Raw genomic sequence first — 13,285 nt, 5'->3', positions numbered from 1 at the left:
ACTGCAAGCAAATGGGGCAGCTCCTACCCTCCTCTCTCGGGTTGGGGACGTGACCAGAACTGATCCCTGAGGTCGGATTGGCTCTGGGAGACAGCGTAGGGCCGGGTCTCAGTGGCCCGGGCTGGGGGCGTCGCCCTTAAATGACACCCATCGCCCCCAGGCTCTGCCAATCCCTGGCCTCGCCGGGCGGATGCGCCAAGGGAGTCCCCGCCCCTCAGGCTGGCGAGCGTCACGCGTGACGTTACCCGTGATGGATGTGAGGGCGGGGGCGTCGCGCGGAGAGGAAGGCGGGACTGAGAGCTGCAGAGGACGGGAGCCCAGGAGCCTAGGAAATCGTGAGTGCCCATTGTGCCGGGCGGGGTTTGGGGGTCAGGGGAGAGGGGCTTGAGGGCTGGAAGTCAGAGAGGAAAGTTGCCTCCGTCCTGCGAGATTCAGCATCTTCGGCTCTAAAGCACGAGGGGAGGTTGGTTGGGGAGGGAATGTCGGGGTGAGACTCTGTATGGTCACACATTCAAGTGTCTGCAACTGATGGATATGAGCTGTGTGTGTGTGTGTGTGTGTGTGTAAGTAACGGTCTTTGTATGCAGGGCATGTCCACCCTGTTTGCAGGTCGGTGTAGGGCGTGTATGCTGGTGTCTTTGTGTGTGGGTATGTGAATGTAAGTGTGTGAGAGGGGAGGGTGTGTCTGCCTGTGAGGGAGGAAGTGTGGTTGGAGAGAATTAGTCATTCTGTAGGATATTGCCCAACATGGCCAGATGAATGCTTCAGGCTTTCTTCTCTGTGCCGAGTGGAGGGTTCACTCACTGAATCCTGCTCCTTTAGAGGTAGGTAGCTCAGGGAGAGGTGGATGTGTGTTCCTGCCAGTCCTGCCCAGCTAGGGAACAAGGCGAGCCTTGGGCCATACAGTGTGGGCTGAGGAAGATGGGTCTGGAGAGGGGACTGTGCATGCCCACGAGCACACCTGGCTGGCTGGCATCAGAGTCCCCTGTTTGAGATCTGGAATAGGTAAGCCCTGGAGTTGCCAGTGAACCCTTGCTGTCCTCCAGTCAGGGCCTGGGGAGTGAGATGGCTTATGCCATCTTCCCAAACAGCCTTGGGGGTTTGTATGTAGGTCTCAAGGCAACTGGGGCCTAAAGCTGACATCAACGTGGATGTGTAATGCATATAATCTGCATTTCTGTGCATACAGAGCACAAGAGTAGCTGCATGGGATTAGTTGCTGCTCATGCGTCAACCACACACATGTAAATCCTCACTCATGAAAATCTGTATCAGGCCAGAGTGCAAGGACATCTGTTTTCCTGGCCATGTTCTCTAGTGGCCCAGGGGGGCTGGAACATTGCCTAGAACACAGCTCCTCCCCACATCCTTGCTTACCTATCTAGAGTCATCTTGAGCTCTAGAAGGATTGGCAGGGACCAGGGCAGCACCACCAAAGTCTCCCCCATGTGGACCCCTTGGACCCCTCCTTGGAGTCCTCTGACTTTGGTCCCTGCCCTGCAGAAAATGGGTGAGTTGCCCTTAGATATCAATATCCAGGAACCTCGCTGGGACCAGAGCACTTTCCTGGGCAGAGCCCGGCACTTCTTCACTGTGACTGACCCCCGAAATCTGCTGTTGTCTGGGGCACAGCTAGAAGCTTCCCGGAACATCGTACAGAACTACAGGTGACCCCCAACCCCATTTAACACAGGGGCTCATTCCCTGCTGTTAATACAGTACCTTTTGCACCTGTCTCCCCTAACTTGAGCGTGACCCTGTTCCACTCCTCCACCCCTTCACTCCCTTGCCCTCTCGGTTGGAATCACAGACAACTAGGGCACAGAACTTTAACTTAAAGGATTTCAGGGTGTTTGGGTTGAGGAGGTGGTGTCGATATTTGTGGGTAGGGGGCTGCTCTGTGTTTCACAAACCCTGTACAAGGACCTGTCCCACTGCTGGGCCATCCTCTGCAAGGACAGAGGGGCTCAGCTGAGTCCCAAGGAAGTAGGAGGGCAGCCTCCTTGTCTCCAGGAGGAAAAACTCATGCAACACCCCAGCCAATGAGCCATTGACTCATTGGAAACCACCATTACCCAGCATTGACCTAGCATTTGGGCAGAAACAGAAGGGCACCCCTCTTTGTGTGGCTAGAAGGGAAATAGAAATAGGAGCCCTCCTTCTGGCAAGACATGATTCTTCCCCAGAGACAAGTAGTTCCTTTGTTTTGAAATTGGGAGCCAAAGTGCCTGGTCCTCTGCCCAGACTTCCCCTGAGCTGGGTGGGCAGGGCTTGGGAGGGCAGATCTACCCCCTAGAATTGCCTGTCTCCTCCTTGCCAACCTCTGCAGGGCCGGCGTGGTGACGCCAGGGCTCACCGAGGACCAGCTCTGGAGGGCCAAGTATGTGTACGACTCTGCCTTCCATCCGGACACAGGAGAGAAGGTGGTCCTGATTGGCCGCATGTCAGCCCAGGTGCCCATGAACATGACCATCACCGGCTGCATGCTCACCTTCTACAGGCAGGTCCTATTCTGTGTGTCTCCTCCCTGGGTGCTCTGTTCAAGGTACAGTGTGACTTGATGACTAGGCACTTCCTCTCTGGGCCAGTTTGGGCAGAAAATAGTAGGTGGGTGAGAGCTTGCGTTAGAATCCCTTCCATTCCTCAGAATTCAGCCCCCGGGGTCCTCCCACCCCAGAGACAATGGGTGTGTTTGTGTAAGGAGGGTCATGTAGGGGTCACCAGAGCACGTTCTAGGGGCATCAACAGGGTCCCTCCTGAGGGTTTGGGGTTAACCTTTGGGGTTTTATTATCAGTGTCCAAGGATGTGGGACACTGTGGAAGTAAGTGTCTTTGTTCCCTCAGGAAGACCCCAACCGTGGTGTTCTGGCAGTGGGTGAATCAGTCCTTCAATGCCATCGTTAACTACTCCAACCGCAGTGGCGATGCTCCCATCACTGGGGGGTGAGAGCTTGTTCTCAGGGACTCTTCTCCCGGCCCTCCATTGCTCTCTCCTGTTCCCCTGGGCCTATGCAGCCAGTGGCTCAGCGGCCTCCTCTCAGCCTGCCCCCCACTCACTTTCCTGGCCTGACTGAGGGCCTGAGGTCTTCTTGTGTATGCTTTGGGGGACCCAGTCCTCTTCAAGGGTAGGGATTGGGGCTTCCAGACAAGTCTGCCCTGGAGCAGGGGAGACGTTTCTCTGCACTGAGGCCACCCTCCCATGCCTCACGTCCCTGAAGCAAAGAGCCACATGCTGGACTGTTTACCTCCCACCTTGTGTCCTGGCTCTTCCGTCCACAGGCAGCTGGGAACGGCTTACGTGAGTGCTACCACCGGGGCTGTGGCCACGGCCCTGGGACTCAAATCCCTCACTAAGGTAAATCCCCCCCATTCCACTGCCCCCCCTCAGTTCACGCTTTATCTGCCTCCTTTTTCCCTACCACTCCTCCACCCCAACCTACAGGCTCCCCATCTCTCTCCTCAGAGTTCCTTACCACCCCATGGCCCTTAGGGTCACTAAATCAGCGGTCCCCAACCTTTTTGGCACCAGGGACCGGTTTCGTGGGAGACAGTTTTTCCACGGACGGGGGTGGGGAGATGGGTCAGGCGGTAATGCGAGCAATGGGGAGCGGCAGATGAAGCCTCGCTCACTCGCCGGCCTGCCACTCACCTTCTGCTGTGCGGCCCAGTTCCTAACAGGTACCGGTCTGCAGCCCTGGGGTTGGGGACCCCTGCACTAAATGACATCTTTCCTCCCCCAGCATTTGCCCCCGCTGGTTGGCAGATTCGTGCCCTTTGCAGCTGTGGCAGCTGCCAACTGCATCAACATCCCCCTGATGAGGCAGAGGTGAGAGGCCCCAGCTCCGGGCGTGTGCACGCCCAGGGTGCACGTAGGCACACCAGCCAGCCACACGAGCTGCTGGGCCTAGTCTCGGTCTGGTGCTGGGATCCTGGGGTGGGAGAACCAGCCTTTGAATCTAGGCTGTCTGAGGGGACTAGCTGCCCGTGAGAGCATGGCAGGTCAGATTTGGGGCCTGTGATCTGACCCCCACCCCCTTCCCTTCTCAGAGAGCTGCAGGTGGGCATCCCAGTGACCGATGAACAGGGTCAGAGGCTTGGCCACTCGGTGGCCGCAGCCAAGCAAGGAATCTTCCAGGTGGTGACGTCAAGAATCTGCATGGCGATTCCTGCCATGGGTAAGGCAGGGGCGGCTCTAAGAGAAGGGGGTGCCGTTATTCGGGGGGTTTGAGGACTCTGGGGGGAGTGGGAGGAGCTGCAAAGGGGGATCGCCCCTTCCTTAGGGTCCTGACTTTCACTCTACTAACTCCCTCCCTCCTTGCCTCCCCTCAGCCATTCCCCCAGTGATCATGGACACCCTGGAGAAGAAAGACTTCCTAAAGGTACATCACTCTCACCTCTCCCGTCCTAGAAATAGTGGTGACTGGGGGCAGAAGTGACCGGTCCCCAACTTCCTCTCCAACCTGACTTGAGTCTAAGACTTGCTACCTGTTTGCCTCACCCCTGTGCTACCCCTTCCACCTTCATTAATTCATTCAGCAAGAATAAATTGAGCTGGAAGGAAGGAACACTGAGGGTGCAGGAGGAGAAGGGAAGGGAAGGAAAGAAAGGGCTTCTGTCCTGAAGAAAGCTGGTGTCACTCCAGAGACCTCTGACACACATAGGGATGGACTATCACAGCCACGCTTGATATCGTGCTCGTGCTGTCAGCTACAAAAAACATTGAGACACACACACAGGCTCACCCGCATGCGAACAGGACGGAGAAGCAAGGCACAGGGATACAAGCTCTGGCTCATTTGTTGAATCATTTATTCGCAAATATTTATTGAGTGCCAGCCATGTACATGGAGCAACAGATCGGTGGCCTCTAAGGCTGGAGCAAATCAAGAAGGGTGTGCAGAGCAGGAGATGTGTTTGGAAAGGGACAGATTCACGCAGTGGGATGGGAGGGAGGGAGTGGAGGGTTAGAGGAGGCTTCCTGAAGAAAGCAGCTCCTGAAGGAAGTGTGGGAAGCGATTCAGAGAGGTGAAGATGGGCGGTGGGACGCTAGGGAGGGTGTCAGCAAATGGGCCTGGCTGGAGTGCAGGGTGGTGAGTCCCTGTTATGGGACTGGGGGAAAGAAAAGGGCCACATATCAGAGGCTCAAAGGCAGCGCTGATGGGATAGAGCCGCGGTGGGTGAATGTGTAGGGGTGAGGGGGGCCAGGGGACACACACCATTACATTCTCTCTCTCTCCCCACAGCGCCGCCCCTGGCTGGGGGCGCCCCTGCAGGTGGGACTGGTGGGCTTCTGGTAAGTGTGCAGGGAGTTAGCTAGAATGTGTGGGAGTATCCTTTCTGTGGTGGATGTGGGGGGGTCTTATTGCTTTTAAGATAAGATAATTAAGATAATTTAATACATTAAATACATCATACATTCAGCTGGTAGGGGTCTTGGACACCTGTAGAGCATACTGTGTGTGTTAGGAGTGATCTCTGTTCTTGAAGGTCAAGAATCTAGTCGAAGGGGTTCTACATCCACCACGGAAACCATGGAAATATACCTTTTGGTACCAGCCCAGAGTTTCATGCACATTTAATTCCTGATTCTGTCACTGGCTGTGGCGCTCTGGGTCACTGCTCTGGAGGCTCTTTCCTCGGCCAGAACCTAATGTCATCGTTGGCTTTCATCAGTCTCCACCCCTAGGGGCTGTCTCCAGAGATGGGGTGGGGTGCCGGGAGGGAACACTCTTAGATCAGAGCTTCACAAACCTTTCCAACACTCTTCTCCCTCAGCCTGGTATTTGCCACCCCCCTGTGCTGTGCCCTGTTCCCCCAGAGAAGGTAAGTGTTGCCCCCAGGTTTGGCTGGGGGCTTCAGACAGGTCTCCACGTCTCTGGGAGCAGCTGATTTAGGTTCCTTCAGTGTGTTCCCGGAGGAGGCCTGGCAGGCATTCAGCTTATTCTGGGGGTGGGGGAGTGACAGTGATCTGGGCCTCTGGCAGTCGAAGGAGAAGATTCAGCAACCTGGGAGGAAGAGGGGTGGTGATCGGGGGGCACCCAGCTGAGGGGGTGGGCTCAAGGGACATTCAGCCTGCCTGCGCTGTTCTGTTGCAGCTCCATCCACGTGAGCAGGCTGGAGCCGGAGCTGAGAGCTCAGATCCATGAGCAAAACCCCAGTATCGAAGCGGTTTACTACAACAAGGGGCTTTGAGGGGGCGTCAGCCCCTGGCCTCCTCTCTCACCTCCTTGGGCTGCTGCTTTAGTGGAGCCTTGCCGTCCCTGCCACTTTTCCATCTGCCTGGTACTGGGCGGGGGCCTGGTGTGGGAGCAGCCGTTGAGACCAGCAATCCATTGGGCTGGGAGAGGTGCCCCCGTAGCCTTTTTCTCTCCTCTGATTTCAAAGAGCAGGATCACATGATCCCTTCTGCACTAGTGTGTCTACACATGTACATATGTGATACATGTGTGTACAGGTTGTCCTGGGATGTCCTCATGTCTGGCTTCCCTTCTTGGCCTCCTGTCACCTGCCAGCCGGCCAGGCTATGGGACTTTCTCGCCTAAACAGTTCCACCAGCCGAGTCGTTCCTGGTGGAACCTTGCCCCTTCTGGACACAGGAGGAGACCCAGGATCTCAGGACAGAGACTGAGGGACACTAGCAGGCTAAACTGGGCTGAATCCTTCAGATTTCTGCTTCCTGGCTTCCGAAGCTGACTCAGGAACTGGGCTGGCAGAGGATGACATGGCAAGATAAGGGAGGCAGGGGGCTTATCGCATTCCCTACATCCTGGAAGGGGTCATCTCCTCTCCTCTTCTCTGCTAGAACAAAGGAGTGTCAGTGTCCTGTACTGCTCTTGCCATCTCCCCATCTCCCCCACACTGTAGCACGGGCATCTTCAGGCACAATCTTAGGAGTTCTTGGGCCGCAAGACATCATAACCTTAAGTCTAAAGTTACAATCCCAACCCCCTCCCCTAACCAAAAAGCCACAAAGGCAGAGCAAGCATTCCTGTTTAAGAGCCCCCACTGCACCCTCTTACGGAGGGACACAGCGTGGGAACGGTGCTTAAACTCCACAGGTGTCTGAGTGGCTGTAACTAGGACACCTCAAGGGCAACTAGGCCCTGAGCATATGATCTCAAGACAGGGGATTTTGTGTTCCACTGATATTGCTGGACGTTCAGCAGGATCCTGATCTTAGTTCCTTCTCTTGAGGCTTTTTGGCCCTGCTCCCCCACACCCCCACCTCCAAGAGGAGGAAGGGCCCGGCAGTCAACGGCTGGTCCATAGGGGAGGTGAACTTGGGGATGGAATATGTGCTGGTGAATTCACGGAGTGCAGAGCTGGACCATGACTCCAACTCCTGTGACCTCTGGCTGAAGTGGGGTGAAGGCCCCAGTGCGATCCTCTAAGAGCACTTTCTTGCTCCCCCAAACAACCGCCACCAGTAATAAAAGTTATGGTGCCACTGTTACTGAATAAACCGAAAACCTGTCTACTTCTTGATCTTCATTCAATTCTATGTCCTGAGTGTCCAGGAAGAGCTTGCTGCCTGCGGCCTTCCATTCTCTCCCTACAAAGTTCAGTTCTTAGTCTCTTCCCTCCCCTTCTGTAGGGAGCCTCAGCCCCCAGCAGAGGGAGCTCTGAGTATAGAAAAATCAGTCCTCCATCAGCACCCTGAGTACTAAAGTAGGAGGGATGTGGGTAGATTGCCTCCACCTTCTATTCCCTCAGGAGATGGAGTGCTGGCTTCATTTCCTTCTTTTCTGGCCGGGGGCGGTGGCGGGGGGTGCGGGTTTGCTGATCACACACCTACAAACCAACTCAGGCTCTGGGCTTCTTGGTTCCCTTCAGGCATTTGGCATGGGGTGGTGGCCTCTGGGAGAGGAAGGCTAGAGGGCTAAGGACTGCCTGGCTCCATCAGAGAAGTTGTTAGGGCGCCAGCACACCTCTACACCCCTACACACTCTCATTGATGCAACACTGGAACAAGCCTGGTCGGGACCATTTGCTAGTTAACACCCCTTCCCCCGACCCCAGGGCCCTCTACTCCCTCCCTGCTTATGACCCCCGCCTTTTTTTTTCCAGGAAAAATAAGGCCCAAAGTCCTGTTCATGCCTATGTAAAACTGGTGAGAGCTACTATTAAACAGTGTATAGTTGTCTTTTTTTTTTTTTTTTGGCCCTGTGGATTGCGGGATCTTAGTTCCCTGACCAGGGATTGAACCCGCACCCTCTGCCCTCAGCAGTGAAAGTTCAGAGTCCTAACCACTGGACCACCAGGGAATTCCCCCAATAGTTGCCTCTCTTACCCCAAGTCTCGGCTTAGGAAGATTCAAAAGAATAAACGTGAATGAATCTATAACAAAATCCATTCCCTATTCCCTGCAGGAAATACCCCTCATCTCCCTTTTTTTTCAGCCTAAAGCTCTCACACTAGGTGGTCAGAAGAAATCTTTAGAGCTGAATGGTCCCACAACAGCCTCAAGTGACCTGTTACCCTGGCCTGCGCTCACTCGATCCTCTTAGGAAGTAGGAGTTTACTTGATGGGCAGTGGGGGTGACACCAGCTACTGCTCATTGAGTCCTTCCCTGTTGTGCCAGGCAGGCTTACTGAAGCCAAGTACTTTAAGTTCATTGTCTCCTTCGATCTCCACAACCACCCCTGTGAGGCCGGACATGTTATGTCCATTCATAGCAAAGACACAGGCTTATTAAAGACATTAAGGAAGTTGCCCACAGCTATACCCTTGAAAAGAGGCCTTGCACTTTTACTGGAAAATCTAGGTAAAAGAAACCCACTTGGGGAGTGAGGTGCTGGAATCTCTGTAAAACAAAATCATTAAGAACATTTAATAACAATTATCTGTGCTCTGCAGATAATACTAAACCATGTCAGAGAGAAGGCTGGTCAGGGCACCAGTGGGCCAGTTAGAAGGAAGGCTTTCCTGCCATCTTTCATTCCTAGTTCCATACCAGCTTCTCAAAGAAAAAACGGTTGGTTTAAGCTAATTTCACAGGTTCTCTAGGGGCAAATCCTAGCCAGGCATGTTTTCCAGACTGCCTCCACATGCTTGGAATTTTCCTCGGAAGTCAGCATTTGGGTAGAGATAGCACTTTTCTCACAGTTAAATAATCGGCCCCATTCTTGGGCCTCCTCTCTTCCTCCCAGTGCTCAGACTCCAGGAACCCTCTCTGGGAACCTGCATCTGCATCCTTGGCCTTCCTCCCCAGCCTTCTTCCTCTCTCCTGGCCTATGTTCGAAGTGAAAAAATGGCTTGGACCTGGAGGCCTGGCTTACCCTGGCCATAGGGAGGGGACCAGGTGGCCATATCCTGCTCTTTTCCTTGGTCGCTGGGGCTAATGGCCGGCATCTTAAGGACAGGTGGTTTGGGCCAGCTTTAGCTCAGGCCCTGTGGACTCATGCCAGTCAGACTACCCTAGTTCCACCCTGGCTGGTGTCCAAAGAGCCAAAACCAAGTCCCATTTCCTCCCCGTCAAGCTTGTCAGTCTCAAGCCAGCCCCGCCCCTGGGCCTGTTAGTCATAGGTGAGCCACGCCCCTCGTGGGGGACACAGCCAGTCAGAAGCAGAGTCCCGCCCCTGCTTGGCTCCTGTCAGTCAAAATTCGGCCGGCTCCGCCTCCTTCCCGTTTCCCGGGCAGTGACTTCAGCGCCGCAGGCCGGGGATACGATTCGCCTCGCCTACCTGATCCTGGAACCTACGTCAAAGATCCGCTTCCTTGATGACCTCGGTACTGAACCGTTAAATCCGCCAAATCCCCTCCCTACTTTCCAGTTTCGAAATCCAAGAGCATCCCAGGGCCCGCCCTTTGACTTCCCGCCTAGAAATCCGCGAGGTTAGTGAGGAATCACGCGAGGCCCCTCCTGGGTCCCAAGCCCCGATTTTTTCCAGTGGCCTGCGAGGCTGTTGGTCCTGCCTCTTGCGCCTGCCGTGGCCTCTCCGTCTCTCCACCCTTGTATCCCACAGTTCACTGAACTCTGCTAAGTGTGGCTCTGTGCCTGGCGCTGAGTAGAAATGGGCTGTTGGGTGAAGAGGGCCTTCCCATCTGCAGGGACACAGCCCCGTGCAGGGCAGGCATTAAGGCACCTCTCTCGGTCCCCTCTTCCTCAGTCTCCCCGCACGTTGCAGTGATCTCAGGTCCTGATGCCGGGCAACCTTTTGCTAGGAATTGTGGAGGAACCTCGAACCAGCTGGATCAGTGTCCAAAAGACAGCTTCTGGGGCTGCTCCCTTCTCTCTTCTTTTATACACATCTTTCTCCTGACTGGCAGTCCCAGCCCAGCAACAGCAGCCTCAGCTTCAGGCCACAGCCTCCTCCAGCTTCCTCCTTCCAGTCTTCTCAGACCAGCGACATTTGGCAACTGAATAACGACCAGGAGAATGGGGGAGGAACTCGGAATAATTTAGGCTACTTACACAACTCTGTCCTCCTCCCATCCCCATACCTCCAGTAGGAAAATAACCCTGTGCGTGTAGCAAGCAATACACAGCTCCTTCAGGGTAAAGTGTTTGCTTATGCAACAGGAGTTTGCTATTTTAATCTATAAATCAACCACCCATGCTATTTTCTGATTGAAGACCTCCCCTCCCCTATCACCAGCAAATCCTCAATTGACAACTTTTATTTCCCAGAAGGAGCACCACTGGTTTGGGTTATAATTGAAGTTATTTGTAGAAAGCAACAGAGAATGATTGTGGCTAGCTTCGGTAAATGGAGGGATGTATTGGAAGGATTCTGCCATAGCTCTCAGAATCAGACATGGAGCTAACCAACCAGGCCTTGGAAAGGGCAAGAAGCTGGGCAGTTCTGGAGGCCTCAGCAATGGGAGTATATGGACACTGCCATGAAGGTAACAGCTTCAGCCAGCTTCAGTCTCTCTGTTCAAGTTTGAAAAATTGGTACAGCTTAGATCAGTTGTCTACCCCTAGGAGGTGGCCAGAGGTCAGGGTCAAGTTGCAAGGACACTACACATCATTACTTCAGGTCCACCTCTGTGGTTGGGGCTGTTCTCAAAGAAGGGCAGTTGTGAGCTGGGACGTAAGTTTTGTTTTTTATAATTACTGCTCTTTATTTATTTATTTATTAACATCCTTATTGGAGTATAATTGCTTTACAATGGTGTGTTAGTTTCTGCTGTATAACAAAGTGAATCAGCTATATGTATACATGTATCCCCATATCCCCTCCCTCTTGCGTCTCCCTCCCTCCCTCCCACCCTCCCTATCCCACCCCTTTAGGTGGTCAAAAGGACCGAGCTGATCTCCCTGTGCTATGCGGCTGCTTCCCACTAGCTTTCGGTTTTATATTTGGTAGTGTGTATATGTCCATGCCACTCGCTCACTTTGGCTGGGACTTAACTTGATTGGTATTTGCTACAACACATTCCTATTGATCCTATACGAATGATTTTCTCCAGCTTAAATGAAAAACCTGAGGGCAGGCAGCATTTTATTGTGATATTCACTTTTTTAAAAAAATTATTTATTTATTTTTTGCTGCGTTGGGTCCTTGTTGCTGCACGCGGTCTTTCTCTAGTTGCCGCGAGTGGGGGCCACTCTTCGTTGCGGTGCATGGGCTCTAGGCACGTGGGCTTCACCAGTTGTGGCACGCAGGATCAGCAGCTGTGGCCCGCAGGCTCCAGAGCGCAGGCTCAGCAGTTGTGGCGCACGGGCTCAACTGCTCCGTGGCATGTGGGATCTTCCCCGACCAGGGCTCAAACCCATGTCCCCCGCACTGGCAGGCGGACTCCCAACAACTGCGCCACCAGGGAAGCCCGATACTCACTTTTTATTGTGATGAAAAACTCATAACATAAAAACCGTCTTAACCATGTTTAAGTTCAGTAGTGTTAAGTATATTCACATTGTTGTGGAGCTGATCTTCATAACTTTTTCATTTGCATGTCTGAAACTCTCTACCCATTAAGCAACTACTCATATCTTCACTTTTATATGCCCACAGCACCTATAATAGTGCCCGAACCACAGTAGGTACACAATACATGTTTCCTGAATAAATGAATGTGGAATCCAGAAGTGCCCTAAACCCCACTCATATGTTGGTCCTAGGTTACTAACCACTAACCGAGTGGTTCTCAATCTGTTCTACTCCTCAACAAACCTAAAAGATATGACATATTCACAACAGAAACAATGGCTCACAGCTTCAGTGATTTTCAGCCTCGAGGATGGGGAGCATGTCCTCCCAAGGAGGCATGTCAGAATCTTGGGGGTAATGTGGCTTGAAAAGTCCCCTAGGCAAAATGAAGCTTGTCCCTAGAGATGTCCCTACATATGATAGCCAGTAAGAGAAGGAGCTCAGCCCTCCCTCTTCTGTGTCTCTCTAGGAGTCCTAAATGCAGGGAGGTGAGGGAGAAAGTATCTAACATGTAATCAGAGCCACTGTCTCCAACTGTGCTGTCTGCTTCCTTGCACACGCCAATGCCTTTTCCTTTTGGCAGTTCCCGGGGGTACTGACCTGCCCTCCACCTCTGCCACTTCTTGGGGAGGGCACCGAGCAGCCATCATTTAAGGCATGCTGGAAAGGAGACACCTTCACCTCATTCTTGTCCAGTTCCTATAGAGTAGTCCCACGCAGAGTTGCTGGTCTCTGGTGATATAGTTTCATTGTCATGACCTCCTTTCCAGGGCACCAAGGTACAGTGGGGTGGAAGGTGGTGCTGGATAACAGTGATGTAAGACTAACACCTCAACCCCCAGGCTGTCAGACTCCCCTCCTTATATCTGACCTCTGAGTTGTGCATAAGATTCAAGTTCTTTTCCTGTGGCCAAATCAGATGACCTCTGTTCAGCCGTCCCAACCTTTCCAAGACCACTAAGGAGGCTTGTTGCTTAAAGAAAACAGGTAGATTCCCTAAGTCTGTGGTTTCCAAACTGTATAGTGAGACACAATGAACTCATAGGACTGCCAGACATTTAAAGTTTTTGAGGGAAATCCAGCAATACTCGACATTTGCTAGACACTGCACAAACTACTAGCTTGAGGTAGTTCACAGTTTCAAAATTAGTTTGTGCTACATCACTTTCAATGATGTCTTTGCAAAACTGGGTTTTTGATGGTTGCTGTGACAAACAGCAAGAATTACACAAAAGTCAGTGTGGAACAGGAACTGGTGGCAGTATCCAAGCTGATTCCAAGTTTTGAGAAGTTATGCAGAGCCCAACAGACACACATTCCATTCATTAGTAATCGAACTTAAGAATAATGTAAAAAATATTCTTTTTTTCTTCCAATTTATGTGTGTTCGTTTTTCAAATGGCTATGA

At 52.8% G+C, this 13,285-nt stretch overlaps 1 protein-coding gene across 1 annotated transcript; it reads left to right on the top strand.

The window, feature by feature from the left end:
* The first annotated feature begins 259 nt into the window (after positions 1–259).
* Positions 260–7,470, top strand: SFXN3 (sideroflexin 3). Its single transcript, XM_079900611.1, has 11 exons — positions 260–335; positions 1,504–1,667; positions 2,330–2,504; positions 2,849–2,943; positions 3,280–3,355; positions 3,741–3,826; positions 4,048–4,175; positions 4,330–4,379; positions 5,244–5,293; positions 5,776–5,823; positions 6,096–7,470. Exons 2-11 carry the CDS (start codon positions 1,507–1,509, stop codon positions 6,190–6,192), a joined length of 966 nt encoding a protein of 321 aa, XP_079756737.1. The 5' UTR covers positions 260–335; positions 1,504–1,506; the 3' UTR covers positions 6,193–7,470.
* The last annotated feature ends 5,815 nt before the right edge of the window (positions 7,471–13,285 follow it).

The sequence above is a fragment of the Stenella coeruleoalba genome (assembly GCF_951394435.1).
Source record: "Stenella coeruleoalba genome assembly, chromosome: 16".
NCBI classification, from domain to species: domain Eukaryota; kingdom Metazoa; phylum Chordata; class Mammalia; order Artiodactyla; family Delphinidae; genus Stenella; species Stenella coeruleoalba.
Note: the sequence above shows the minus strand (reverse complement) of the source record. Positions and strands in the feature narration are given on the sequence as shown.